We start from the raw sequence: 26623 nt of genomic DNA, 5'->3' as shown, positions 1-26623 counted from the left end.
GAATTTTGTAGGCAAAAGAAACTGTTGGAGTCTTATGGTCCGGTAGGGAACACATTTTTCCCCTCCTTTCTAGCATATAATTCAAAAGTGGCAAAGCTCGTTTTATCTAAACTCCCCCAAACATTCGCCTTTGGCCCTATGTCAATTAAAAAAAAAAAAGTTTTAACTCCAAAGAATTGCTCTCTGGAGTTTTTACCAGAAAATTCATCTTTACCTCAGCAGTCAATGAATATCAACATTCAATTCCGTCTCTATCACCTGCAGCAATATCAGTTCAGGCAAAACTAAAGATGGAGTTTGTTTAGGCACAGGGAAAATCTTTATGACTAGTTAATAGGGAAATCAGCCCAAATTAGTTTTCTGAAAATATCCCAGTACAAAACTCCTGTTCAGAGTAGGGGTATGGATAGTGAATATATGCAGACATAGGAATATACTTTCTGATAACCATAAAATTAAATGAAAATTAATGACAAATCCCTAATTCTCAGAATATATCCAATTCAGTGATTGCAATTTTGCTCAATTAAAAGGGGCCAGAACTTTCTCCCACATTGAAAGTGGTTTCAGCTGTGACTCCTTAGCAGGTTTTATGCAGAAATTATGGGGTTTTGATACCAACAAAAGTATACAGTGTCTGTGTGTGTATGCACGTATGTGCACTTTCAATTTGCATATGAGTCAGTTAGTTGCTTTCAACAAAAAATAAAAATATTTCTCTATTGACAGTGCAAACAGCTTCTTCACTATTTCCATTAAATTGAGAGGTTTTCCAGTGCCAAAACATGAAGTAGGTTGACAAATGTATTAAAAGAAACATTATCCTGTTAAAGTGAAGTTTCACAATTGATTACTTGAGTCAAGCTGATCTGTCATTTTAAATTTATAAGCTTTTAGAAATGACACACTATTTCAATGTTAATATTATTTTCTATTTTAATTACACAGAGTATTATAAAAATTGGATTTGTTTTCAATGCCTCTCACTTATATGTCACTGATTTTCCAAAATATCTCTTTATTTTGATTATCAAAGCACCCAGATTGAACTGTGTCATAAGTGCAAAGTGATTTGGTACATTATTTGATGGAATGTAAAGTGTGGCAACAGTAGGTAATGGGCATAGGACTTATCTAAAATTATATAACTCTGCAAATTTGAGAATACCATGGAAAGGAGTTAACAGCTGAAGCTGGAAATAGAAGAAATAAGAACTATGTTAGCTTAAGGGAAACTTTTTCCTCAAAATTACTTTTTCAAAGGATTTCTCTTAATACAAACTTTACTGAACTGTAAAAAATAAAGATGCATAAAATAGCACGGCGATCTGTGAGGGCAGGAGTTAGAATCATAAAACATTCACGTGGTTTCAGGAAATAGGACAAAGAAGTTAAATTGGAGTTTCAAAGGATATTTTACACCTGTTATTCCTTTAACAGGAAATCCTATAAATTAGCAAGAGAAAATCAGGAAGAGGAACACTAACATGCATTTTAAAATTTTGTAGTACTTTTATTTTCACCATATTGCCCAGGAAATCTAGTTTAAGAAGTAAGAAAATGCATTCTGAATGTTTTAATTCACAGATTTATAAAACAAATTAGGAAATTATCTATGAAAATGTGATTTTTAAAAGTAAATCAATCAAGTTCACCAAGTTCAAATCATTTATGTTTCATGAAACATGGCATTTCCTAAGTTGATGATTTAAGTTCTATATTCTCCAAATGCTAAAATTCAAAAATTTCTCCCTACGCAATACATAAGTGAAAAGGAGAGGGACAACTAAAGAATATATCTCAAAGTCTGAAAAAAACCTAACGATACTAAGAAAATGGCAGCACCTCTCTGGAATTTGATTTCATTTTTTTCCTAATCCATTTGACTAATGCACCTTTTCTCCTCTCCAGCTGCTGTGCAGAGTGCTTGCCTTCTGTCTCAGTATCTCTGATCATCTGCCATCTCCCACAGGTAATTTTCTAACTGTTTCTGTTGATTGTCAACTTTTCATTACATTCTGCTCCTCTCCCCCTGCAACTCCCACCACATATTGTCCTGCAGTGATGAAGTCCTGTACAAAAGTTGTGAGTAACCAGAAGTTTTTTACAATGAGATTTCAAGGTAAAGCATGTTCAGGCAGCAAAAGAAAAGAAAACTGATTCTGTAATTCACTTTTCAGTGAAGCTTCAAGGGTAATCACTCTGTGGTTGCCTTTGAGACCTGAGGTCATTTACTAAAGCTATTACAAATGATTTAATAAATACATATTTAATTATTGAATCATGTTAAGTGCACTATTTAATTTCCTTACCACAGATGGCACACAATTACTAGATTTACTCAGGTTTCTCTAAGTAATTTCCATTAGCATATATTCTTGCTTTTATTTTTCCCCTAAAGTTGAAAATCTCTTTAGACAATTACCCCAGAGAGTGCCCAAATATTTTTTAAGAAGAAACAAGATGATAACAACAGCAAAAAAGAAGCATCAGAAATACATGAAAATACTGAATAGCATTTTTTAGGAAAATATGGAAATTAAATTTAAGTTATATTTTATACTAAAATTTTACAATGTATTTTTTATACTGAGATCATCTTTGCAATACAATTGACATGCCTGGTTCTGTACCAGATTTTCAGAAGGCAAATGAAGGAAGAGGGAAATTAGGAGAATTCTCCAAAATCAGTTAGCCATTCCATGTTGCTAACATCCAATTCTGCTTGTATTGTATATGCACTGTGTCAGGCAGTCTACCTGATAAGCACCAGCAATTTTACTGTCTTAAAAAAACCCGTGAGAGTGTTACAATTATCATCTCCATTTTACAGATGAGAAAATGAGACACAGGAGGATTAAGTAGTTTTCCAAGCTATTCAGCTTGTAATGTAGGAGAGAGATCAGGTCCAAGCAGTCAGACTTTACTTTCTTTGCTGTAACCACTGTGCTACACCAGTATTCTACTTCTACGCTGGTATTTCACTTATGCTTAGCTAATTCCTGGTAGTTTTATCCTAGATCATTAGCAGGGCCTATTGATTATATCTTTTAAAAAAGTCTACAAACAATAGTTGGTTATTAAAATAAATATATGTAACAGGACATTTTCTACTAATCCTATGAGGTTGAGTTAGAGTCACATTGTATCTGAATACAACTTTGAAACATTTCTTATATCTATTTGGATTTAATCTAAATTAAGAAAAAAATTCTAAGCCTGTGCCTCAGCTAATATTTGTTATTGTTCAACTGCAATAGCTTCCTTTAACCATGGCCTTCTATAAATTCCCACCCTCATCATCAATTTTGGATTTGTCTTTCTAAAATTAGGTTAATAATATTCAGTTCTGTTGCATTTGTCCTTTAAAAATTTAGTTAATAGGCTCAAATCCATCCTGAAAATATATGAATATATGGAAGTGAAATGTTACTTTTAAACTTTATAGGAGCCTATTAGCATATTGATTTTGATCTTGAAATGTGTAATCAATTGTTTTCTAACCAATGAATGATACTCAATTTAATTGCTGCTGCTGCTGCTGCTGCTAAGTCGCTTCAGTCGTTTCCGACTCTGTGTGACCCCATAGATGGCAGCCCACCAGGCTCCTCCATCCCTGGGATTCTCCAGGCAAGAATACTGGAGTGGGTTGCCATTTCCTTCTCCAATGCATGAAAGTGAAAAGTGAAAGTGAAGTTGTTCAGTCGTGTCCGACTCCTAGCAACCCCTAATAATAATAGCCAGCATTTATTAAGTCCTCTGTTTACACAAGATACTGATCTAAATATTTTACATATATTATCTCACTTAGTACTCATGACAACTATATGAGATAGGTATCGGTACCATCCTCATTTTGCAGATGAAGAATGATGGTCAACATAAACTTGACCAAGCTCATGCTTCTAGCAAATGAAGCTGGACTGAAACACAGGAATTTACAGTCCAGCTTGATCTATTAGCCGCAACTGCACACTAGCATTATCAATAGAACATTCTGCAGTAATAAAGTATGTTATAAAATAGTGGCTAGTGTGACTGAGGAAGTGAATTTTTAATTTTAATTAATTTAAAATAATAGCCATATATAAGCTAGTGGTTACCATGTTGGACAGGACAGCTATACTGCCTGATACTTGGCCTGTATGTGTATGTATATGTATGGCTGAGTCCCTTCACTGTTTACCTGAAACTATGACAACATGATTAGTCAGCTATATCCCAATACAAAATAAAAGTTCAATATATATATATATTTATAGAAATAATATATATAGAAATTATATATATTTATATATATAATATATGTATATATATGTTGGGCTTGTTTCTGCTTCTACATGTAAAATGGTTAGAGTCTTTCATCAGATTTTCAACAAAATTATGTTAATAAGCACAGTAAGGAAAATCTTATATCTTCTTTTAAAATCTTGTATCTTTGAAATCGTATTATGCTGATAACCTAACAGAATATGTTACTAGGAAGAAAGTCTTTGTAAATCATAGCTTCCCTAATTTAACTTACTATGGAACCTATTTTGAACTTGTTTTTTCCCTTTCAAAGTTGATGCCTTTGTGAAGAAAGGCCAGTGATACTGAATTTGTATTCAATTCGATTCAGTCATGAAGGAAGCTTCTTCATAAGGGCAGGGCAGACAGCTATGACTTCCTGACAGAAATGGCCCTGATAATAGCACCTCCATTCATGTGCATTTCCTTCTTTCATATCACTTCCAGTATTAAACCCTGTGATTAGAAGAGACTCAGAAAATAAATGCAAAGAAGTGTGCCTCCCAGCTTCCCCAAACTTCCTGTTAGAAATATTTCAAGCAGCACTTAGTTCCTCATTGGGAAAAAGAAAAAAAAGGAAAAGGGAACTTCAATAACAGATAAAAACACTAACATCTGCAGAGCAATTTTACCAAGTACTTTTACAAGATAAACCATTTGAAATTCAAGAAACCCTGCAAGCTTTGGCCAAATGCAATTAATCACACACTTTTGAAAGAAAAGGCTAAACTCAGAAATTTGACTTGCCCAGTTTTCATAGAATTATTTCATACAGTGAAGTCACCAATGAAGATTTTTAGGGATGTTTGTTTTATTTTGCTTTTAGGAATCTTATTTTGCCCTCTCCTTACAATAAGTCATGCTATGTGCTCTGAAAACATGTATCTGTTTTTAGTATTGTTCTGGCCACTTAACTGGGTGATGTTAGCAAAATTAATTAATCACTTTTTTTTCATCTTTAAAACGGGAATGATATAGATCTGACTTCTTGAAATTACTTAAAATATTTAGATAACAGTATATCAAACAGTGTCTGGTATATAGTAAATGTTCAATAAATATTGTATACTATCATTACTTTATTATTCTTATGAATTAGTCTTACTCCTTTTTTTAGTATTGCCTATACTTCATAGTCTAGTAAACAAAGGATATTCTCTTTTGCATTGGGAATTAGTTATAGAATGCATGTATGGCTTCTTCCTTCAATCCTTTTTTCAGGCCAGGTCTCTATCCCTTATTTATCTCTCTCCCCCTCCCCTATATAACTTAGTGTAATGTGGCATATAGGCTTGGAGAAGGCAATGGCACTCCACTCCAGTATTCTTGCCTGGAAAATCCCATGGACAGAGGAGCCTGGTGGGCTGCAGTCCATGGGGTCGCTGAGAGTTGGACTCGACTGGGCGACTTCACTTTCACTTTTCACTTTCAAGCATTGGAGAAGGAAATGGCAACCCACTCAAGTTCTCTTGCCTGGAAAATCCCATGGACAGAGGAGCCTGGTGGGCTTCCATCTATGGGGTCGAACAGAATCGGACACAACTGAAGCGACTTAGCAGCAGTAGCGTATAGGCTATAAACATCGATTGTATATGGAATGAAATTAAATCTCTCTCTCCAATGTGCCAGTTTTTTATAGACAGGAAAGATTTTCCCTAAGCACTATGGGAAATGCGGCCCCAGTAGCTGTGAAGTAAATCTCTAAGGCCAAAGAAGAAGTTCATCTTCTTCGAAACCTTAGTGGGATTGTCTTCAGCCTTCTGGGATTCAAATGAGTTTCAGGAAAATGGCTTTATTTTACCTATACAACGTGATTTACCTATACAACGTGATAGGCTAGTGCTGATCTATGTAAAAGGAAAGAAAACCTATTTCATTTAATGTTAAACTGAAGAAATCTGTTCAATATATTTCATGAGCAATGGAAAAATAAAAGGGGGGTGGAGAGATTGGAACCCATTGAGGACAGCTGCAATTTCTAAAGAAAATTCTCTTTAACATTTTTTTTTCCCTGTAAAATGTTTATAATGTGGAAGCTTCTGACAGAAAAAAAAAAATTATTGGTGAGTAAGTTACCACTACTACTACTTAAGATTCATTTTTTTATATTCATTGTCCTTTATGTAAAATCTTTCAGTTGAAAAGTCAGCAAAGAAGTACTGAGAATAAACACGTTTAAATCAAAGTTTGCTTCTGGCAGGAAGGTTGTGAGGTGATCAGGAGGCTTAAACACATAAACACTTGGTAAGTATTTTAAAAGAAATTTTAAACAAGCATGATTTATTTTTTTCCAAACCAACTGTGCCTTTTCAAAGAGCTGCATGTGAATGAATAATAACGTGGAAGCAGCATTTTTTCTCAAAGGGATGCATTTACCTATGGATATGTTATGATTTAAGATAAAGTCATCGACTCAGAGCTAAAGTTTAGACTAATTAAAATATATAAATTACTTTTCTTCTGACCTCAAGGAGAGAGGCACAGGCTGGCATCAGCACAAGCCATGCTCTCAGCAGGAGAATTATTATTATAAATGGAACAGAGCTTCAGATATTACAGGAATGCACATGTCAAAATATTTGGGGCTATAACTATAGACAGAATCAATATAACAGACACAAGCATCATTCTCCCCTTTGATTTTTCTATTAAGTTGAGCTGAGAATACCTCAAAGAATAATTATTTCATGTCAAAATTGCAGTAAAATTTGCATTAATCAGTAAAGCAGTTTTATTTAAAGAAACATTCTACTTTAGTGACATTTTGTTATTGACTTCTAGTGCATTTTTTAGTTTTCTCAGATTATATCTCTATTCCTACTTAAATCATGGATCAGAAACTAATTGTATTAGCATCATTGCAAAAATCCTAGCCTCTATTCTCTAGACCCATCTAAGTAGAGCCTAAAATTCTAGCAAGTTTTTTTTGTTTGTTTTTATGCCCATTTACTTTAAACAAGACAATGTACATTAAATATCGGAGCACTTTCAATGGTGTGGTGAAACTGCTGGGCTAGTAACAGTATTAAATAGTGCATGTTGCTTCAAAGAGCAATAGTCTGATTTGGAACTGTGTGAACATGTACTGGGGTAAAACGTGCATGGTGCCAGAATGCTTATCATTTTATTCCCCTGAGACACTAATATATCCCTAGAGTTAAATTCTGCTCTAATCATGCCTGTCCTCCTTTGCCCCTATAAGTGAAATAAAGATTCTCTATTTTTCAGGTATGTGCTTTTATAAGCATGCCGGTAATTCTCCATTAAAGTGAAAAAAGCTATATGAACAGAATATGTAAAGGTGGAGAAGGTATTACTTGCTACGGTTGTTTATAAAAGCAAAGCAGCTTTCTCTTATATTGGAAGAAGCTATATTCTATCGTATTGGCTCAGCAGCCCTGATTTTTTTTCTCAAGAGTTTATAATTAAGGTAGTACCGTCCAAATGATGCTTTTGTTGTGTGGTTGTTGTATACAATTCTTTAACTGGACTTCAATATTATACTTGTTAAGAAAATATTGTGTTAACTGTAGAAGAAAGGGCAAATATTTTTGTTCCCAACATCAAATATGAATCAAAAAGGATTTTTCCTTTCATTTATGTAACTACTCCCAACAATAAAAAATAACACTGAAAGGTACTGATCCAAACAGCTTCTCTATAATCAGATTTTGGCTCACCCTTCTTCATCTCAGGATTTAATGGCCGTGTTAGGAAACGTCCTTTTTAACTTCTTTTTAAAATGTAAATCCATGCTGGTAAATGTGTGTGCGAACTGTGTTTCATTGAATAAAAGTTTGTGTATCCATACAGATTTGAAATATATATATATATAAATATATATATATATGATCATCAAACACATCAGATATATAAATGTATACATAAAAACAATTACATTATTAACAAAATTTTACGTCTAAGTGAAAGAACGCCTCATATGACTGTAATTTGTACATTGATTATAAATAATACACTGTGCTATTTTTAGTCATTCTGTGACTCCATGGACTGTAGCCCTCCGTGCTCTTCTGTCCATGGGATTCTCCAGGCAAGAATAGTGGAGTGCGTTGCAGTGCCCTCTTCCTATACCATCAAACATAAAATATTTTCTGTTAATCTTCCAGAAAAACATCTATTTCTGCTTTGTTGACTATGCCAAAGCCTAGCAGTATGTGAACCGTGAACTTCCAGATGTTCAAGCTGGTTTTAGAAAAGGCAGAGGAACCAGAGATCAAATTGCCAACATCCGCTGGATCATCGAAAAAGCAAGAGTTCCAGAAAAACATCTATTTCTGCTTTATTGACTATGCCAAAGCCTTTGACTGTGTGGATCACAATAAACTGTGGAAAATTCTGAAAGAGATGGGAATGCCAGACCACCTGACCTGCCTCTTGAGAAACCTATATGCAGGTCAGGAAGCAACAGTTAGAACTGGACATGGAACAACAGACTGGTTCCAAATAGGAAAAGGAGTACGTCAAGGCTGTATATTGTCACCCTGCTTATTTAACTTCTATGCAGAGTACATCATGAGAAACACTGGGCTGGAAGAAGCACAAGCTGGAATCAAGATTTCCAGGAGAAACATCAATAACCTCAGATATGCAGATGACACCAGCCTTATGGTGGAAAGTGAAGAGGAACTCAAAAGCCTCTTGATGAAAGTGAAAGTGGAGAGTGAAAAAGTTGTCTTAAAGCTCAACATTCAGAAAACGAAGATCATGGCATCTGGTCCCATCACTTCATTGGAAATAGATGGGGAAACAGTGGAAACAGTGTCAGACTTTATTTTATCAGGCTCGAAAATCACTGCAGATAGTGACTGCAGCCATGAAATTAAAAGACGCTTACTCCTTGGAAGAAAAGTTATGACCCACCTAGATAGCATATTGAAAAGCAGAGACATTACTTTGCCAACAAAGGTCCGTCTAGTTAAGTCTATGGCTTTTCCAGTGGTCATGTATGGATGTGAGAGTTGGACTGTGAAGAAGGCTGAACGCCGAAGAATTGATGCTTTTGAACTGTGTTGTTGGAGAAGACTCTTGAGAGTCCCTTGGACTGCAAGGAGATCCAACCAGTCCATTCTGAAGGAGATCAGCCCTAGGATTTCTTTGGAAGGAATGATGTTAAAGCTGAAACTCCAGTACTTTGGCCACCTCATGCGAAGAGTTGACTCATTGGAAATGACTCTGATGCTTGGAGGGATTGGGGGCAGGAGGAGAAGGGGACGACAGAGGATGGATGGATGGATGGATGGCATCACTGACTCAATGGACGTGAGTCTGAGTGAACTCCAGGAGTTGGTGATGGACAGGGAGGCCTGGCATGCTGCGATTCATGGGGTCGCAAATAGTCGGACATGACTGAGCGACTGAACTAAACTGAACTGAATCTTATTCACTACATATGTAAGAGCATATGATTAATATTGTATAATGAAACAAATATTTCAATGAATTTTAAAATATATTCTAAAGAAAATTTTGAACTCATATGTACAAATAGGCAATATTTGTCTTTTTTTTTCTGTTTTTAGAAACACAATATATTATCTGGTTTTGCCTAGTTTTAATGAGAACACAGGAGACAGTCTGTGTGATATTTCATGGACTTTTTACTTACCCACATTCTTTTGTTAAGGGTGGTTTAGTAGCCAGTCCTCTTGTCTTTTCTATAATTTTTTAAAGTAATAACTTATGTTGGGTTTAACTTATATTGGGCATTTTTATCAACTTGTTTTCATCTACAATACTTCCACTCACAGTTTCACGATCTAATTAATGCATTTCCTGAAGTTTCCCCATCTTTATAAAAGTGTGTATATGGTGCATACACAGACTCAAAAATACATAAGATACACCATCATTAGTTAACACTGAAGACAATGATAATAGCACCTCCATTTTGTTACCATTTTGTTACCATTTTATTAGATATAAGAGCTAATTTCTTGGACTACACCAATTTTTTGTTCCAAACTCAATTTTACTAGATTTTATATAGATGAACCTTGTGCTGCTACTTCTTCTTTTCTTTTATTTCTCTTTTATTCTTTTTGTCATGTTTTTTGTTTGCAATGAAGGAAGGAAGACAGGCAAGGAGAAGGACAGGGAAAGAAAGATGGAAGATATTCATAAAAGTAAATGAATGCTGTGTTCTACCATTTAATCTACCTCAGACTTAATTTAGCCCTTTCCCCCAAAAAGAGATTGGGTAGCTAAGTTTTAAATAATGTGAGCCAAATTTAAGACCTCAGAAAATACTTTTCCAGGATCATAGCTATTTTAACTGCCTATCTTGATGAAATATAAGATTCAACAGGTTTGTTACATTTAAGATATAAGACTTTAAGAATACTGTAAGTGAAGGCCAATACATTTAGGTATGAGCCAGATGTCTATCTTTATAAAAGGGCCTTCAGATAGTGCAAGTGCCTTTGTTCCAAATTGAAAACCCTTTTTGAGTCTGAAAAAAATACCCTCCTAGTTTGAACACCTACTGACATTATTTTCTAAATGTTAAAATTGACAGCAGAAAGCTACTGCTGTTTTCTGTAATTCTGTAAAAATCTTTGCCCACTTCAGCCTACTCAGTTGCAAAGCTAGTCCAGATGGGACCATGAAATTTTTGCAGCAAGTTCTACAGCACATAATTTTGTTCAATAAAGTTATTATGCCACACACAGCTGTATACTGCCATATAAATGAGCACATGTGCAACAGAATTCTTGTACTATAAGTTTTATAAGACTAAAATTGAGATTATACGGCCATACACAATAATTTATTTGAAACATCAACATGTGCCTTGCTCTAGGGTTACAGAAATGGTGCCATTTCTTTTCCAAGGGAAAGAGTTTGTCATTTAATATTCGGTATTAACACAAATGTTTTCCTCAGAATTATAATCTAAATTAGGTGATTTAAAATACATCAATACATCATTAACTTTTTACTTTAACATATTAGATCTATAGAAGAATCAATTCTCCCTAACAATGGTAAAAGAACCTAATCACTCTCTAAATTTGCTTTTAATTAGCATCATCTGCATTAATTGGTATAGCTGATAGCAAAATATTACAATGCACTGCTATTTTATATTTAAAATGTAATATGTCTTTTAGTCCCATGTCTCTCTAAAGGAAACTTAGCCATTTTTCTGCAATGCCTTAGTAAATATTTTCAGATGTATTGCTCAAGAATTTTCTCTAGGAAACTATACAAGACTATATATGGGATGCAGTAAATTTCCAGGTGACTATTTGGTCTTCTTTATGTTCCAGACTACTCTGAGAAATATTTTTCTCTCTCTTCCATCTTCATCCTCATAATTCACTAATTCTCAGTCACATTTTTGAGTATTGTAAAGGAAAAAAGTATGTAATCAGTAAGAAGCTGAGAAGGAAATAAGGAAACCACCATTTATTCTATGTTATATCTTGCCAAAAAAAGTCTGTAGAGTCAAAGCTATGAGTTTTTAGTAGTCATGTATGGATATGGCAGTTGGACCATAAAGAAGGCTGAGTGCCAAGGAACTGATGTTTTCAAACTGTGGTGCTGGAGAAGACTCTTGAGATTCCCTTGGACAGCAAGAGGTCAAACCTGTCAATCCTAAAAGAAATCAACCCTGAAATTCATTAGAAGGACTGATGCTGAAGCTGAAGCTCCAATACTTTGGCCACCTGATGTGAAGAGCCGACTCATTGGAAAAGACCCTGGTTCTGGGAAAAAGTGAGTATGGGAGGAGAATGGGGCAACCAAGGATGAGATGATTGGATGGCATCATCAACTCAATGGACATGAGTTTGAGCTCTGGAAGATGGTGAAGGACAGGGAAGCCTGGTGTGCTGCAGTTCACGGGGACACAAAGTGGAACACAACAGCGACTGAACAAAGAACAGCACTTTCTTGCACACATTATTTTTCACAATAATTATGAAATATACTCAATATTTCCTGGTGGGAAAAAAATGAAAAAATAGAAGCAAACAAACAAACAAAACCTAGAGCTCTGAGAAGTTAAGTGACTTTCACAGAACTAGTGTTCACACAGGTAGTGTGGCAGATGTTCCAGGTCATGTCCATATTTCAGGTGCTCTGCTTCCAAGTCCAAAATGTTTTCTTCTATACCACAGATTCTAATGGTGTTCTTGCCCCTAGCCAGGCTTTTTCTCTCTAAAGCGAAACTGTAAACAAATTAATAACATTCTCTGGTTCAATGAAGACCAAGATGGGTCTAATCAAATCAATTCCTTATATTTGACCATAGACCTATGCTTTTTTGTAATGACAGCTTCCTGGACAATTAAATATTTTTGAAAATGCCTTTTGAACTAACCTAACTCTCCTCTCATATATCCTGTCTCATGTAATGACATCACTCATTCAGTTCAGTTGAGTCACTCAGTCGTGTCCAACTCTTTGTGACCCCATGAATTGCAGCACGCCAGGCCTCCCTGTCCACACCAACACCTGGAGTTCACTCAAACTCATGTCCATCAAGTCAGTGATGCCATCCATCCATCTCACTCTCGTCATCCCCTTCTCCTCCTGCCCCCAATCCCTCCTAGCATCAGGGTCTTTTCCAATGAGTCAACTCTTCGCATGAGGTGGCCAAAATATTAGAGTTTCAGCTTAACATCAGTCCTTCCAATGAACACCCAGGACTGATCTCCTTTAGGATGGACTGGTTGGATCTCCTTGCAGTCCAAGGGACTCTCAAGTCTTCTCCAACACCACAGTTCAAAAGCATCAGTTCTTCAGCACTCAGCTTCCTTCACAGCCCAACTCTCACATCCATACATGACTGCTGGAAAAGCCATAGCCTTAACTAGACGGACCTTTGTTGGCAAAGTAATGTCTCTGCTTTTCAATATGCTATCTAGGTTGGTCATAACTTTCCTTCCAAGGAGTAAGAGTCTTTTAATTTCATGGCTGCAATCACCATCTGCAGTGATTTTGGAGCCCAAAACAATAAAGTCTGACACTGTTTCCCCATCTATTTCCCATGAAGTGATGGGACTAGATGCCATGATCTTCGTTTTCTGAATGTTGAGCTTTAAGCTAACTTTTTCACTCTCCTCTTTCACTTTCATCAAGAGGCTCTTTAGTTCCTCTTCACTTTCTGCCATAAGGTGGTGTCATCTGCATATCTGAGGTTACTGATATTTCTCCCGGCAATCTTGATTCCAGCTTTTTCTTCTTCCAGCCCAGTGTTTCTCATGATGTACTCTGCATAGAAGTTAAATAAGCAGGGTGAAAATATCCAGCCTTGACGTACTCTTTTTCCTATTTGGAACCAGTCTGTTGTTCCACGTCCAGTTCTAACTGTTGCCTCCTGATCTGCATATAGGTTTCTCAAGAGGCAGGTCAGGTGGTCTGGCATTCCCATCTCTTTCAGAATTTTCCACAGTTTATTGTGATCCACACAGTCAAAGGCTTTGGCATAGTCAATAAAACAAAAATAGATGTTTTTCTGGAACTCTCTTGCTTTTTCCATGATCCAGCAGATGTTGGCAATTTGGTCTCTGGTTCCTCTGCCTTTTCTAAAGCCAGCTTGAACATCTGGAAGTTCACAGTTCATGTATTGCTGAGGCTGGCTTGGAGAATTTTGAGTGTTATTTCACTAGCGTGTGAGATGAGTGCAATTGTGTGGTAGTCTTTGGCATTGCCTTTCTTTGGGATTGGAATGAAAACTGACCTTTTCCAGTCCTGTGGCCACTGCTGAGTTTTCCAAATTGGCTGGCATATTGAGTGCAGCACTTTCACACCATCATCTTTCAGGATTTGAAGTAGCTCAACTGGAATTCCATCACCTCCACTAGCTTTGTTCCTAGTGATGCTTTCTAAGGCCCACTTGACTTCACATTCCAGGATGTCTGGCTCTAGGTGAATGATCACACCATTGTGATTATCTGGGTCATGAAGCTCTTTTTTGTACAGTTCTTCTGTGTATTCTTGCCACCTCTTCTTAATATCTTCTGTTTCTGTTAGGTCCATACCATTTCTGTCCTTTATCAAGCCCATCTTTGTCCTTTATCAAGCCCATCTTTGCATGAAATGTTCCCTTGGTATTTCTAATTGTCTTGAAGAGATCTCTAGTCTTTCCCATTCTGTTGTTTTCCTCTATTTCTTTGCACTGATCGCTAAGGAAGACTTTGTTATCTCTCCTTGCAATTCTTTGGAACTCTGCATTCAGATGCTTATATCTTTCCTTTTCTCCTTTGCTTTTCTTCTACTTAGTTCGTACAATTGAAATTTTAACTCTTCCTGATTCTTCCATCTTCCTTATCCCCAAATCCAAAGAATTCCTCAATTCTATTTCAACTCTATAAATCTATCTTTAGGGAAGTTTTCTTCAAATACTAGTGTGCTTCAGATTCTCTGATGAACATTTTAAAACATAGGTAGCTGGAGTTCATAAATGCTTACCACCTTGGTTGTGGTGATGCTGTATGTCCAAACTTAGCGAGATCTATACATTAAACATGTGCAGTTTTTGATATATGAATTATATCTTAATTTAAGCAAAAATGGTTGCTGGACCCTGCATCAGAGGTTTTCATCCAGTAGGTCTCAGATCGAGCCCCAGACAATTGGCATTCTTTGTAAATTTCCAGGTGATGTCAATGCATCTGATCAGAGGACCACATTTTGAAAGGCATTAGTCTAGTGCATCTTTTCATTCTTGTCAACTCCTTGTGCCAGGCTCTCCTCAGATCTTGACCAGACAACCACAAAAAAATTATCAACCATTGCCTTTCTCATCCCTGTCCTCTGTCCTTCCTGGACAATTTTAATAAGTGAAAACACAAATCTGATAAAATTACCCAACTAATATTTTTTTAATCTCTCCAATGGTATTCCACTGACCAGAAAGCAAGGTAATCACTTTCACCTTACAGTTTTCACCTACCACACTCTTCTGTTTTTCCAGGATGTCTCCCTTGAAGAAAATGCTCATCTTAATCTCAATCTGTCCAACTTCTATTGAACTTTCAAAGTTTATTTCAAAGATCATATTTTTGTATGTGAGATATAGCTAAATGCCTCCTAGCAAAGTTCATAAAGTCCTATGGTGACTTCACAATGTGCCTAGTACTAACTGAATTGAATTTTTCACTATATTGTATTTAATTATCACTTTTGATCCCTTTTGGGGGTTTATTTTTATAAGCCAAATCCTCCACTAAAAAAAAAAACAAAAAAAAAATTAAATATATTCAACATTTCCCATCCCCCATTACAAATTAGGAGAAACATACAACTTGTTTGGCCTGCTGACTTTCCTTCATTAAGTATTATTTTAAAATGACTTGATTAAAAATATATCATTCAGCATATATTATCACCTCCAACATGCTATGTTAATGCAGAGACGTACTGAAGAAAGAGTTCAACATTATCCACATGAATTTAGAAAAACAACTTGTGTAGGCATGTATCTCGAGATATAAATGTCTAAATCAATAGTTATTTTTGTGTGATTTAAGTCTTTGTCTTCAAATATACACAGACTTTATCTTAATAAATGCCTGAGGATTTGGCCTGTCTTCATCATCAGTTTTAAGGATCTTACCTGTCATGAATATTTGAAATTTACTACCTGCCATACTAATGCTTTCTAAATATAGACATAGTCTAAATTCTAAATCTATCAAAGCATTATATCTTATACTAAATGCAGTTTAAAACCCAACAAAAGCTCCATCTAAACTGATACTTAAATTATTAAGGACTAAATGTACAGCCAAAATCCTTTCCTTCCATGACCCAACTTATTACTAATATTATTATATAATTAAAAAATAACTTGTTATATAATGGAAAAGACAATGCTATGAATTTCAGAATTTCAAAATAAGTGTATTTTGTTCTCCTCAAGCACTTAATTTTACCATGTTTATCTTTAGCTGGTACTTTTCCCCATAAAATTACCTACATGGAAATAATGTAAAACTTTCAGATTGATTGATAGATTTTAATTGCTCTGGTATGAACAACAACAATAAAAATGTCCAGCATGTGCTTAAATCATGTTTAGAATTCACTGATTTTACTGTTATATTTCTGTGGCAATTAGTGGCCAATTTAGTTTTGTGGAATAGACAGGATAAATTGAGAGTTTTCTAAGTCTAGTTAAATCATTTTCATTACTGATAAGAAAGCGATTTGAATACTACAATAGGGAGTATAATATCTTGAAAGATGGGTTTCATTTAAAACCATGGATTATCACCTTTGGAAAAGCCTTTGAATCGTTTTGTTAAAAAAAAAGGCAGGTGCCAAATTCAGACTTTTAAGGACTACTCTATTCTCATCAATTATAAGTTTTGTTATCCCCCAATATTATACAAGCCATGATGAAACTGTTTATAATCAACTATACTTTAAAAATAAGATTGAATTTTTCCAGTTATCTGACTAGGTGAAGAGATGTTACCAAGTGGCTGCCACGTTTCTAAAATTTTTTTGAGGAACCCACTTGTCAGTTCACAGAAGCATGTCCCAAGATAAGCTCAAAATGTCTGAGCAGGTGTGATAAACTAACAAAGTCTCTCAGAGAGACAGAGAAGTGCTTTGTCTCTTTACTTTATTTGGCTTTGTTTCAAAGCCTTTTCTTTTTCATGAAAGTTCTACTCAGTCTCTCCGTGCTGAAAAATAGGCTTGTCCGCTGGAATTCACATTCCCTTCCTTCTCATAGGGCTGCTGTGTCAATTACTACTCTACCTGAGGAGCGTAACAAACAGTTCCACGTTCTGACAGCGTCCTCCCTAATTAGAACCACCAAAAGGAACAACACAGTTGTTCCGTATGTCTTGGTCTTTATCTGTGAGTTTTTGGGTGACACGAAAATTATCCTAAGCTTTTCCGAGACTTAAAATGATAAGAAGAAGTAGTGCCAAAAGGAAAACATTGGAAAAAATCTGAGGAAAATACAGACTTTTTTTGTGTGAAATGGAGAGGAGAGGGAGAGGGAAGAAGGAAAGAAGGAAGATTTTATATATTTACCTATTGTGCTCAGTCATGTCTGATTATTTGCAACACCATGAACTGTAGCTGGCCAGGGTCCTCTGTCCATGGGATTTCCCATCCAACAATATTGGAGTGGGTTGCCATTTCCTCCTCCAGGGGGTCTTCCCAACCCAGGGAACAAACCCGCCTCTTTTGCATTTCCTGCATTGGCAGGTTGATCCTTACTACTAGCACCACCTGGGAAACCCCATATTTATCTGCTGGGTTAAATATAAATATATATATACACACATTGTGGTAGGCAGAATGGCAGCCCAAAGATGTCTATGTCCAAATCCAAGGAACCTGTGATCCTTTTAGGTTAATGGCAAAGGGAGGCTTAAAGTCACAGATCGCTTGACTTTGAGATAGGGAGACTATCCTGAATTATCCAGATGGACCTAGTCATAGGGTCCTTACAAGGAGAAGAATGAGGGAGGCAGAGAGAGAATTGGAGGGATGACAGCCTTAGAAGGGAGAAGGCAATGGCACCCTACTCCAGTACTCTTGCCTGGAAAATCCCATGGATGGAGGAGCCTGGTAAGCTGCAGTCCCTGGGGTCACGAAGAGTCAGACACGACTGAGCGACTTCACTTTCACTTTTCAGTTTCATGCATTGGAGAAGGAAATGGCAACCCACTCCAGTGTTCTTGCCTGGAGAATCCCAAGGACGGCGGAGCATGGTGGGCTGCCGTCTATGGGGTCGCACAGAGTCAGACACGACTAAAGTGACTTAGCAGCAGCAGCAGCCTTAGAAGTACTTTCCCTGTGATGCTTTAAAGATGGAAGAATGGGGCCACTAGCAAATGTGAAATGGTGGCCTCTAGAAGCTGAAAAAGGTATGGAAAAGGATTCTACCCTAGACCTATAAAAGGAATGCAGTCTTCCTAATATTAATACTTTGATTTTAGTCCAGTGAGATTCGCTATTGACTTCTGACCTCTAGAACTGTAAGATACTAAATTTGTGTTGTTTTACACCACTAAGTTTGTGGTAAAATTAGTTCAAGCAACAATAGAATATATACATGTATATACACTTGCCTCATTGTTTATCTTTAAATTAGAGAATTTCTCTGTTGTGTTTAAAGATAAACACCATTCACGTCAATGCCAATGCACAAATATAATTCAAATCACACATAAGAGTCATAAACATGATGTAAAGATTCCTTGTGTCTCTGTTTAAAAAAAAAAAGAAACAAATGGCATTAATTCTAATAACATGTTTTATTCAACCTCAAATATACAAGAATGTATCATATCTATATGTCATCAACACACAGTTATTGAGGTATTTTGCTTTCCTTTTATTGGCATCAAGTCTTCTAAATCTGATGTGTTTGTTATAGCACATCTCACTTTGGACTAATCACATAACAATTGCTCAATTATCACAACTGGCTCGTAGCTACTGTATTGGGAATATAAATCTAAATATTAAGATGTTTTAGTATTCTGAAGTCAATTTTGGTGATAGCTTTGAATATATTTATATGGTTAAAAAGCTATAATATGAATTTTTATCTGTTTTTAATAAAGAATAGTGATTTCTCTATACATTTTACAGGGCAAAAAATTTGCCTTGATCGAGACACTAAACATAAACACAGAGTGTAAATGCTGACAAGACCATCTCAATCTATGAATTCTTTTCAAATAAGTAAGTAGAATATTTAAATGCCATTCAAAAATTTAGGTGGGTATGTTGGAAAGCTGATCTTTGAGTCACATATATATTCGGGTTTTGTCATCTATTTTTCCAATTTGAATTTCTTTCTCCCTATTCTATTTTTATTCTTACAAGCAAGGCATCAAATGTTTAGTGCAAAACAAACTAAAATAAAATGAGTTTGCTTCTTTACATCTACTCTGAATAGCTGCTTATTCATATCACAGCACAGCTGCCACAAAGCTATCATGGGTCATGGTGTCTGCTCAGAAATAGGAAGCTGAAATAGCCAAAGTACTGCAGGTGAAAACACAGGTATATCAGAAGATCTTTTTCCAGTGCTGGTCAAATTCTACAGGATTCCAATTGCTTATAATTTGGGATAATCTATATAAAGATAAACTGCATAGTTTATTCTTAATATGATTTAAAGAGACATTTTAAATAGACATTTCACAGAAAGATAAGCAATTGTAGATTATAGGAATCAATAATCCTGAAGGTTTTTATTTCAACTTAAGCAGGTAGCAGGATTTTTTCCCCATTATTCTTGTTTTCTTAGATAGAGCTGACACTTCAACCAGCATTTTAAGTAACTATACTGGTATTTGAAAATCTCAACAAGGCAATGCAGTCCTTCTCACTGTCTACGTATACATTTTATCTAAATAGCTATCAGCCTAACATATATTTTTTCCCTTTCTAGTTTCCTAACTTACATCTTTAGGGGATGTTATAAACTGAACATATGCCCATGCAGAAACACCCTCTTCTGAATATTTGGTGGGAATTGTAGCTGTGTTGTTTTGGGTTTTGTTGTTGTTGTTGCTGTTTAACTTTATCCCAATCTTCTGTTTAATTTATAATGAGCTAAATCTTCCAACTTGAGACTTTTTCTTAAAGGATCGTCACTGTTTGGCAAAAACAAAACAAAACAAAACTTAAACTGATAGTGTTCTTCAAAGCTCTTAAAATATTTTCTTTATTGTACATTATACAAATAAAACTCCCACTTGTTTCCTCCACCTTCCCTGGCTTTAATTTACCTTTTCTCTAAGGCTGTAACAAAACCTAATACAGTCTAGCTGATGCCCAGATATGGGTATGCTATTTTTGACAATTGTCTAATATTTATATTAGGAATCAGCAAAGCCTTACACTTTATAAATGAAGTTATTCATCATTATCAGTCTCCATAGTATCTTGCCACTCCGATGGTCCCTTCACTCTCTATTTTAATTCAGTCTAGGCTGTAGATGCATTAGCCCCACAGGCATCATGACTCACTTTGGAAAAGGAAAACACAACAACCTGATTTCAAAGTATATGAATACCCTGCTTCTTAGATTTACTCCAGAAAACTTGTCAACCGCAGTATCTACCCATGGAGGACTCCTAATGGAAAATGTAGAAACTAGACTCAGAAGAAACATAGGGTGGCACACATCTCAGGTCCTCCATCTTTACATACTGCGGAAGTGACAAGAAGTGAACATCTTAGGAAGGTCTGAGTGGCAGACGATTTCTGGAAATTGTTTGCCAAAAAGAGTAGGAGACAGCCTTCATTGCAGATTGACATTAATGATGCAGTTGAGGGACTGAAAGAACTTACTATTGATATGTATATATTAGTGCTAGTCAATTTTTTCCACTCCAGTTTGTAATGTTAGCTCTTTCTCTTTCAGCTGATGTTGTTATTTATAAGATCACAGATTGAAAGCTTCTCAAATGACAAAGACTATTCCCTAAGTTTTGCTGAAATAAGGAAATTAGCCCCAGTTGAATTGGCCCTCAGCCACCAGGTACATAGTTCCATAGTTTTACTACTAAAGCAAAAATTAGAAGTTTAAGAATAAAATGTATTCCTCCTTCTTTGGGACAATTCTTTAAGCACTTGAAGACAGTATCATTTTCTCCAAATGGTGTAAGATTGTTGCTATGATGAGGCACTCTGTAAGATCACCATATACCCTTACGTGGCTATATGCTGCTAAGCCACTTACCACTTACCACTTAGCCACGTGCTGCTAAGTCACTTCAGTTGTGTCCGACTCTGTGCAACCCCATAGACGGCAGCCCACCAGGCTCCCCTGTCCCTGGGATTTTCTAGGCAAGAACACTGGAGTGGGTTGCCATTTCCTTGTCTAACGCAAGACAGTGAAAAGTGAAGGTGAAGTAGCTCAGTCATGCCCGACCCTCAGTGACCCCATGGACTGCAGCCTTCCAGGCTTCTCTGTCCATGGGATTTTCCAGGCAAGATTACTGCAGTGGGGTGCCATTGCCTTCTCTGGCTAGTGGAGGAGAAAATGCTAAAACCTACGGACCCTGTTTATATTCATGTGGGTTGGGAATTATCCATTGTTAGCCATGCAGCAGAAAAGGAAAAAATAAATCCTTTGAGGATACAAATCTTTCTAAGGATACACTGTACTCAAACGATCCCTTACACAGCATTCATAATGAGACTAGCTGATGTGCTAACATTTACAGAGCATTAGAGTGATGCACAATACTATATGCTTTGTAGTACTGGCTTATTTAATCTTCACCACAATTCTACAATGTACAATGTAGAAGTTGTACATATTCATATATTGTACAATGTACAATATGAAGTTTTATTATTTCTTCCCACAGAAGCAAATAAGGACTTAAGAAGATTAGTCATTTCTCAAGGTCACTTAGGTAGTCACAGAACTAGAATTTGATCCCATGTCTATTTGACTCCAAAGCCATGACCTTAACAATCACAGTAGAGAAGTTTTAAGGACAACTCTATGGCTAATACCCATAAAATTTTATATGTGTTTATTGAAATTCCACTAATGAAATTTTATATAATATATATATACACACACACGCTTATGCATATGTATATATGTGTGTAATCCTAATTTGGAAGATATATTTTAATTATACTCAATGAAGAAGAAGATTAAAAACACAGAAACTAAGATAAGTCATCTGATATTAACAAAAGGAGCAATGAATCTTCAAAAGAATGATGACTAGTTTTATTCTTTGGAGTCTATTTCAAAGGCTAAATTGAAAACATTTAGTCTTTGTCTTTTAAAATGAAATAAGAACATGTGTATCTAAATCTGCCCTGTGCAATATGGTAACCACTAGCCAAATGCATCTATTGAAATTTAAATAAAGATTGAATAAAATTTTTAAAAATTAGTTCCTGTCACATGAGTACCAATCTAAATGGAACTAAGGATGAACTAAGCGATGCTTTTATCAAGGATGATCTACACTAATTCTTTCCCCTTTTGTAGTCACTGTTCTCTTTCCCCCTCTCACAACACTGCACTCTGAATAAGACAAACTGTTCATGATTTTCACATTATCTTTAACAGGATCCACTGGACAAGTTGTCTCCTTACATGAAAATGAAGACGGCTAAAATAAGAACTGACATTGAGACTTGAGGGTGAGGAGTATAACTCAGTTTTCTTTTAGCATGAGGCAATAGTATATTTCAGGAGATACAATTTAAGACACATTTCATTGATGACTTGATGGCTACCAGGAAGAGGAAGTATTCTAAAATGGTTGTTTTTATTTTTATTTTTTGAAAAGCATGACATTTGAACAGAAAGAAATAGTGTGAGTGAGAAAGAGATAAAGTGATGAACAAGCAATGAACATTTATATCAATAAAATCTCATTTTAAAGGAAAATAAATTGTCGTCTGTCCTTACTATAGTCGACCCTGATTATTTTCATTATATATATAAAGAATTTTAGATAGTTTTCTATAATCATTATGCAAACAAGGAGATGGGCTATTATGTTTAACAATTTCCATAAGTGACTTATAAACGAGTTTACATTTTCAAAATGGGAGGTTGAACAAGATGGTAATTTCAATTGTGAACTTATTAAGAAGTGAGCTCAATTTATGCTTTCCCCCATTTTTAGCCTTTAAAAATAGTTTCAATGATAAAGACTAGTATCAATGGCATCACCATTTTTAATAGTATTAATGATCTTCACAATCACAGTAGCATTCACCAACTTTTATAAGGCTACTGGAATTTATTAGTGGTTTGCTTGTCTATTTAATGTCTACTTGATAAGGCTTTGCCCATGGTAGATTTAAATTCTTTTGAAACTTCGCATTGCGTATAAAGAACACATTCACAGAAGAAATTTCACAAAAGAAATTTGTGACTAATTTGAAAAAAAAAAGATTCTGATTGGAAAGAATCAGAATCTTTTTCTTTCATACATGGAGGTTAAAAATATTTATGCAAAACCATAATTTTTCCTCCCTAAGTATACAAGTTGTGAATGTTCACAGGTATGGAACAGCAGAATGCTTGATCTTATTTAAAACTACATTACACAAAAAATTCTAGGTTTAAAAAGAATCAACCAACTAGTGTTTAGTATTTATCCTCAGTATAATTAATTTTATAATCATCAGCCTCGTGATCTCTATTTATCCACATTCTAACCTAGTTAATCACTGTATTATATGTTCACATACCACATACACTGTTGAGAAACTTTTAAGAAAACTGACAGGATGTGCATACATTCTAAAATTTTTTTTCTAGTCACATCCTGAAGAAAACTCTTGATAATTTGATATGGTAATGGTTGTTCCATCTCTCTCGATCTCTCTCCATCTTTTTTATATCAAACCTTTCTTTTTATAGTCAGATGATGGATAATATGTGGAAAATATACAGTGCCCTCATTCAGTCACTAGCTACTCCTTTTTTACTTCCTTAGCTTGGCCACAAATCTCTAACTCATTGAATGGCCTCCAAAACATTGCCTGAGGGTAGGCAGGAGGAGGAGGTGGAGCTCAAAGTGTGCTGTGCCTTCAAGAATACTGCCCATTGTTTTAGTACCTGCAGTTCCTTGGAACGGTGCGGCACCTGTAAAAGGTTAATGAGCATAGAGACTTTCAGGCATAATGCAAATTACAGACAGACAAACACAGACATTTCATTGATAAACAGACAAGCAACATGCACGCTGCAGGCACACTACAGGTGGCAGATATTACTGCAGCTCCACCATTGGAAGATCTTGTAGATCACGTGTATAAATGAGTTTTTGTCTTTTCGTGTGAGATACTATTTTCAAGTACAATTTTACAAAAAGGAAAAATCGTTTTTCAACAGTTGTCAGGTATTCTTGTCTTATCTTGCATTGTAATCAGATGTTTATGTCATCCTTTTTGTTACAGGTCATTAGAAATCTCCTCAACTTTATCAAATAAATCAATTAAATAGATCTTTTTTAAAAGGTTCATTCTTTCTTTTTTAAAAAAGCCTGATTCACTTCCATCCAAAAAGTACTGATTTCATAATTTAGGCACCTTGTCTTCACTATATTTGATAAACATCTTTACTGCTAAAAAGAAATCATGGTCTAAATTGTCTGCAATAAATATCTTAAATGGATTCAAACTCTCTGAGCTATTAAAAAGTTCAGTCAGGACTTTGTGATGAACTCAATTTTTTAAAAAATCAAGCTGTCAGGTTTTTTTAAAAATCCTAAATTGTTTGTCTTTAAAATTAATATTCATGGCTGTATGAGAATCATCAAGCATTAATGTACATGCATTAATACTACCATCATTGCAGAGGGCCTGCAGAGAAAGAGTTCTTCCATTCCCAGTTTCATTTTTTAAACAATCTCTTGCTATTTTAGCAGCACTCAACACTAATACAGAAGTAATCAAATTAGCATTAGCGGTTCATGTTGCAAAATTCAATTTGTACTGCTACAACATCAAAGTAAAAATATTTGCATATCAAAAGTAAAAGAGGTGGGATTTAAATTAATTTAGTGTCTTAAACAAAATTAAGTAGGCCTTGATGGTAAATTAAATGATAAATAGTTCACAAATACCAAACTAGAATATATTTATATTTCTTTTCAAAAAATCCCAAGGCCTGTGTACTAAATGCTAATGAAATATGAATATTAGAAAAAGAATGGAATATGACAGTGCATATGGAAAATGTTGGGTTTCTCATATTCTGAGAATTCTGTTTAAATTTCATTCAGACTGTAGTGTTTACAACTGTTTATAACTCAGAGTATATAGGTGAAAATTCTATCTATTATCTATCCATTTAGCATAATACAATATTCTAAATCTAATTATCACCAATATTTTACCATGTAAGAAAATGTAGTGGCTTTTATACACTTGTGGGCATAAACATGACAAAATACTGTGACTTCTAAGAAATACATTCCTTTTTTTAATCACCTGCTATTATCATGAAGTTTCCATCTGCTTATCACAATGATTAATGTTTTAATAGTCCTTCCTCATGTGGTGATTCCTATGGCCAAGTTGGGAGAAACACACTTTTTTTATGAGTGGATGTTTTCATGTAACCAAAACTATGTGCTTCTCAGGGAAGGGTGGGGGTGGATAACGTTTTCAAAGGAGTAAATCAAGCCTTTAAAATAATTTACATTTCTGCTTTAGCTCAGTCTTCTCCTAACAGAGACCTAGTGAATGACCACTGTTTGCAATATAATGGAGTCCCTGAATATTAAATATTCCCTAATGTACCTGGGGCATTATGTTCCTTCCTCCCTGGCAACAAACTCCCAACCTGCCTGTTATGAGAACTGCTTCCTAGGTCATTAGATGTAACTCTGCACTGATATTTTATTTTTTGTTTCCTATTCCAACTAATGTTTAAACTAAAACATGTTTCTATTGTACTACCATGCTTTCAGATATTTCCAAAATATAGAAAAATTTAATGTATTCAGACTATTTTATCTTATATGCTTACTGGAAAAGAAAGAAAGTGCTGTTTTATGAGCCATTTTCATGATTTTAAACAATGTGATATAATTTGAGAAATACTAGTGACAAAATTTCCCAGAGATATTGTAAGTAGTGTCCACAACATTTTATAAGTACTAAACGGGCTTCATGGAGCTAATCTGATAGGTAGCTATACTTAGAAACTTTTAAGTTATTAGCCAGGTGCCCTTACAGAAAAGACATATCAGGAACAGGTAAACAAGAAAAAGAAAGCATTTTAAAGTGAAAACTTAGGATGAAATAGATATAGTTTATTAGCTTCATCTAACTTCTAAATTTCAAGTTGTTAATTACATGATATTCGGGTAAAGGTGAGCAGGCAAAATGACAAATTTTACATTTATTTATTAATTAAAGAATTATTGTCCTTGGATTAAGTTTTGTTGCTGCTGTTTTTTGTTTGCTTTACCCTGTGAGTTGGAAAAGCAGATTTTCGAGTATGGTACGAGAGTAACATTGGTTAGCTTCCCCATCATAAAGGAATAGACTGATGAAAAAGTCATTCTTTGTAATGTATAACCTATGAAATTGTAATTTCCATGTATGTGTGACATATCACAATATGCTATGGGATATTATGCCCAAAGATATTTTCAAATACATTCTGAATATATTAGAGTACTTTTAGGTAAAAAAAAAAAATTGAGTTGTACAAAGATCACGTTTGTCATTGTTCAACCATTTCTTCATAATGATACTATAGTCATTTTGTGGGGGAGGGGCAGGGATCATGTGAAATAGGGATTGTCTGTGCATTTCTCACAGATTTTGCTTTGCAGATTTGATATAACATCTACACAAAAGTGAATCATTTGATAATCT

General features: G+C 35.2%; 1 protein-coding gene across 7 annotated transcripts in view; it reads right to left on the bottom strand.

The window, feature by feature from the left end:
• The window catches only part of PCDH7 (protocadherin 7), a 475601-nt gene that overhangs the window by 152462 nt on the left and 296516 nt on the right, over positions 1-26623 (bottom strand). Inside the window, exon 3 of one of the 7 annotated variants that reach the window (XM_027544224.1) lies at positions 23850-23876. The exons of the other annotated variants lie outside the window; for them this stretch is intronic. Coding sequence (XP_027400025.1) covers positions 23850-23876 — 27 coding nt within the window. The remainder of the gene's footprint in view (positions 1-23849; positions 23877-26623) is intronic. 7 annotated transcript variants of the gene reach the window in all.

This window comes from Bos indicus x Bos taurus, chromosome 6 (genome assembly GCF_003369695.1).
Source record: "Bos indicus x Bos taurus breed Angus x Brahman F1 hybrid chromosome 6, Bos_hybrid_MaternalHap_v2.0, whole genome shotgun sequence".
Taxonomy (NCBI): domain Eukaryota; kingdom Metazoa; phylum Chordata; class Mammalia; order Artiodactyla; family Bovidae; genus Bos; species Bos indicus x Bos taurus.
The sequence above is the reverse complement of the archived record's forward strand: the minus strand, read 5'-3'. Positions and strand labels throughout refer to the sequence as shown.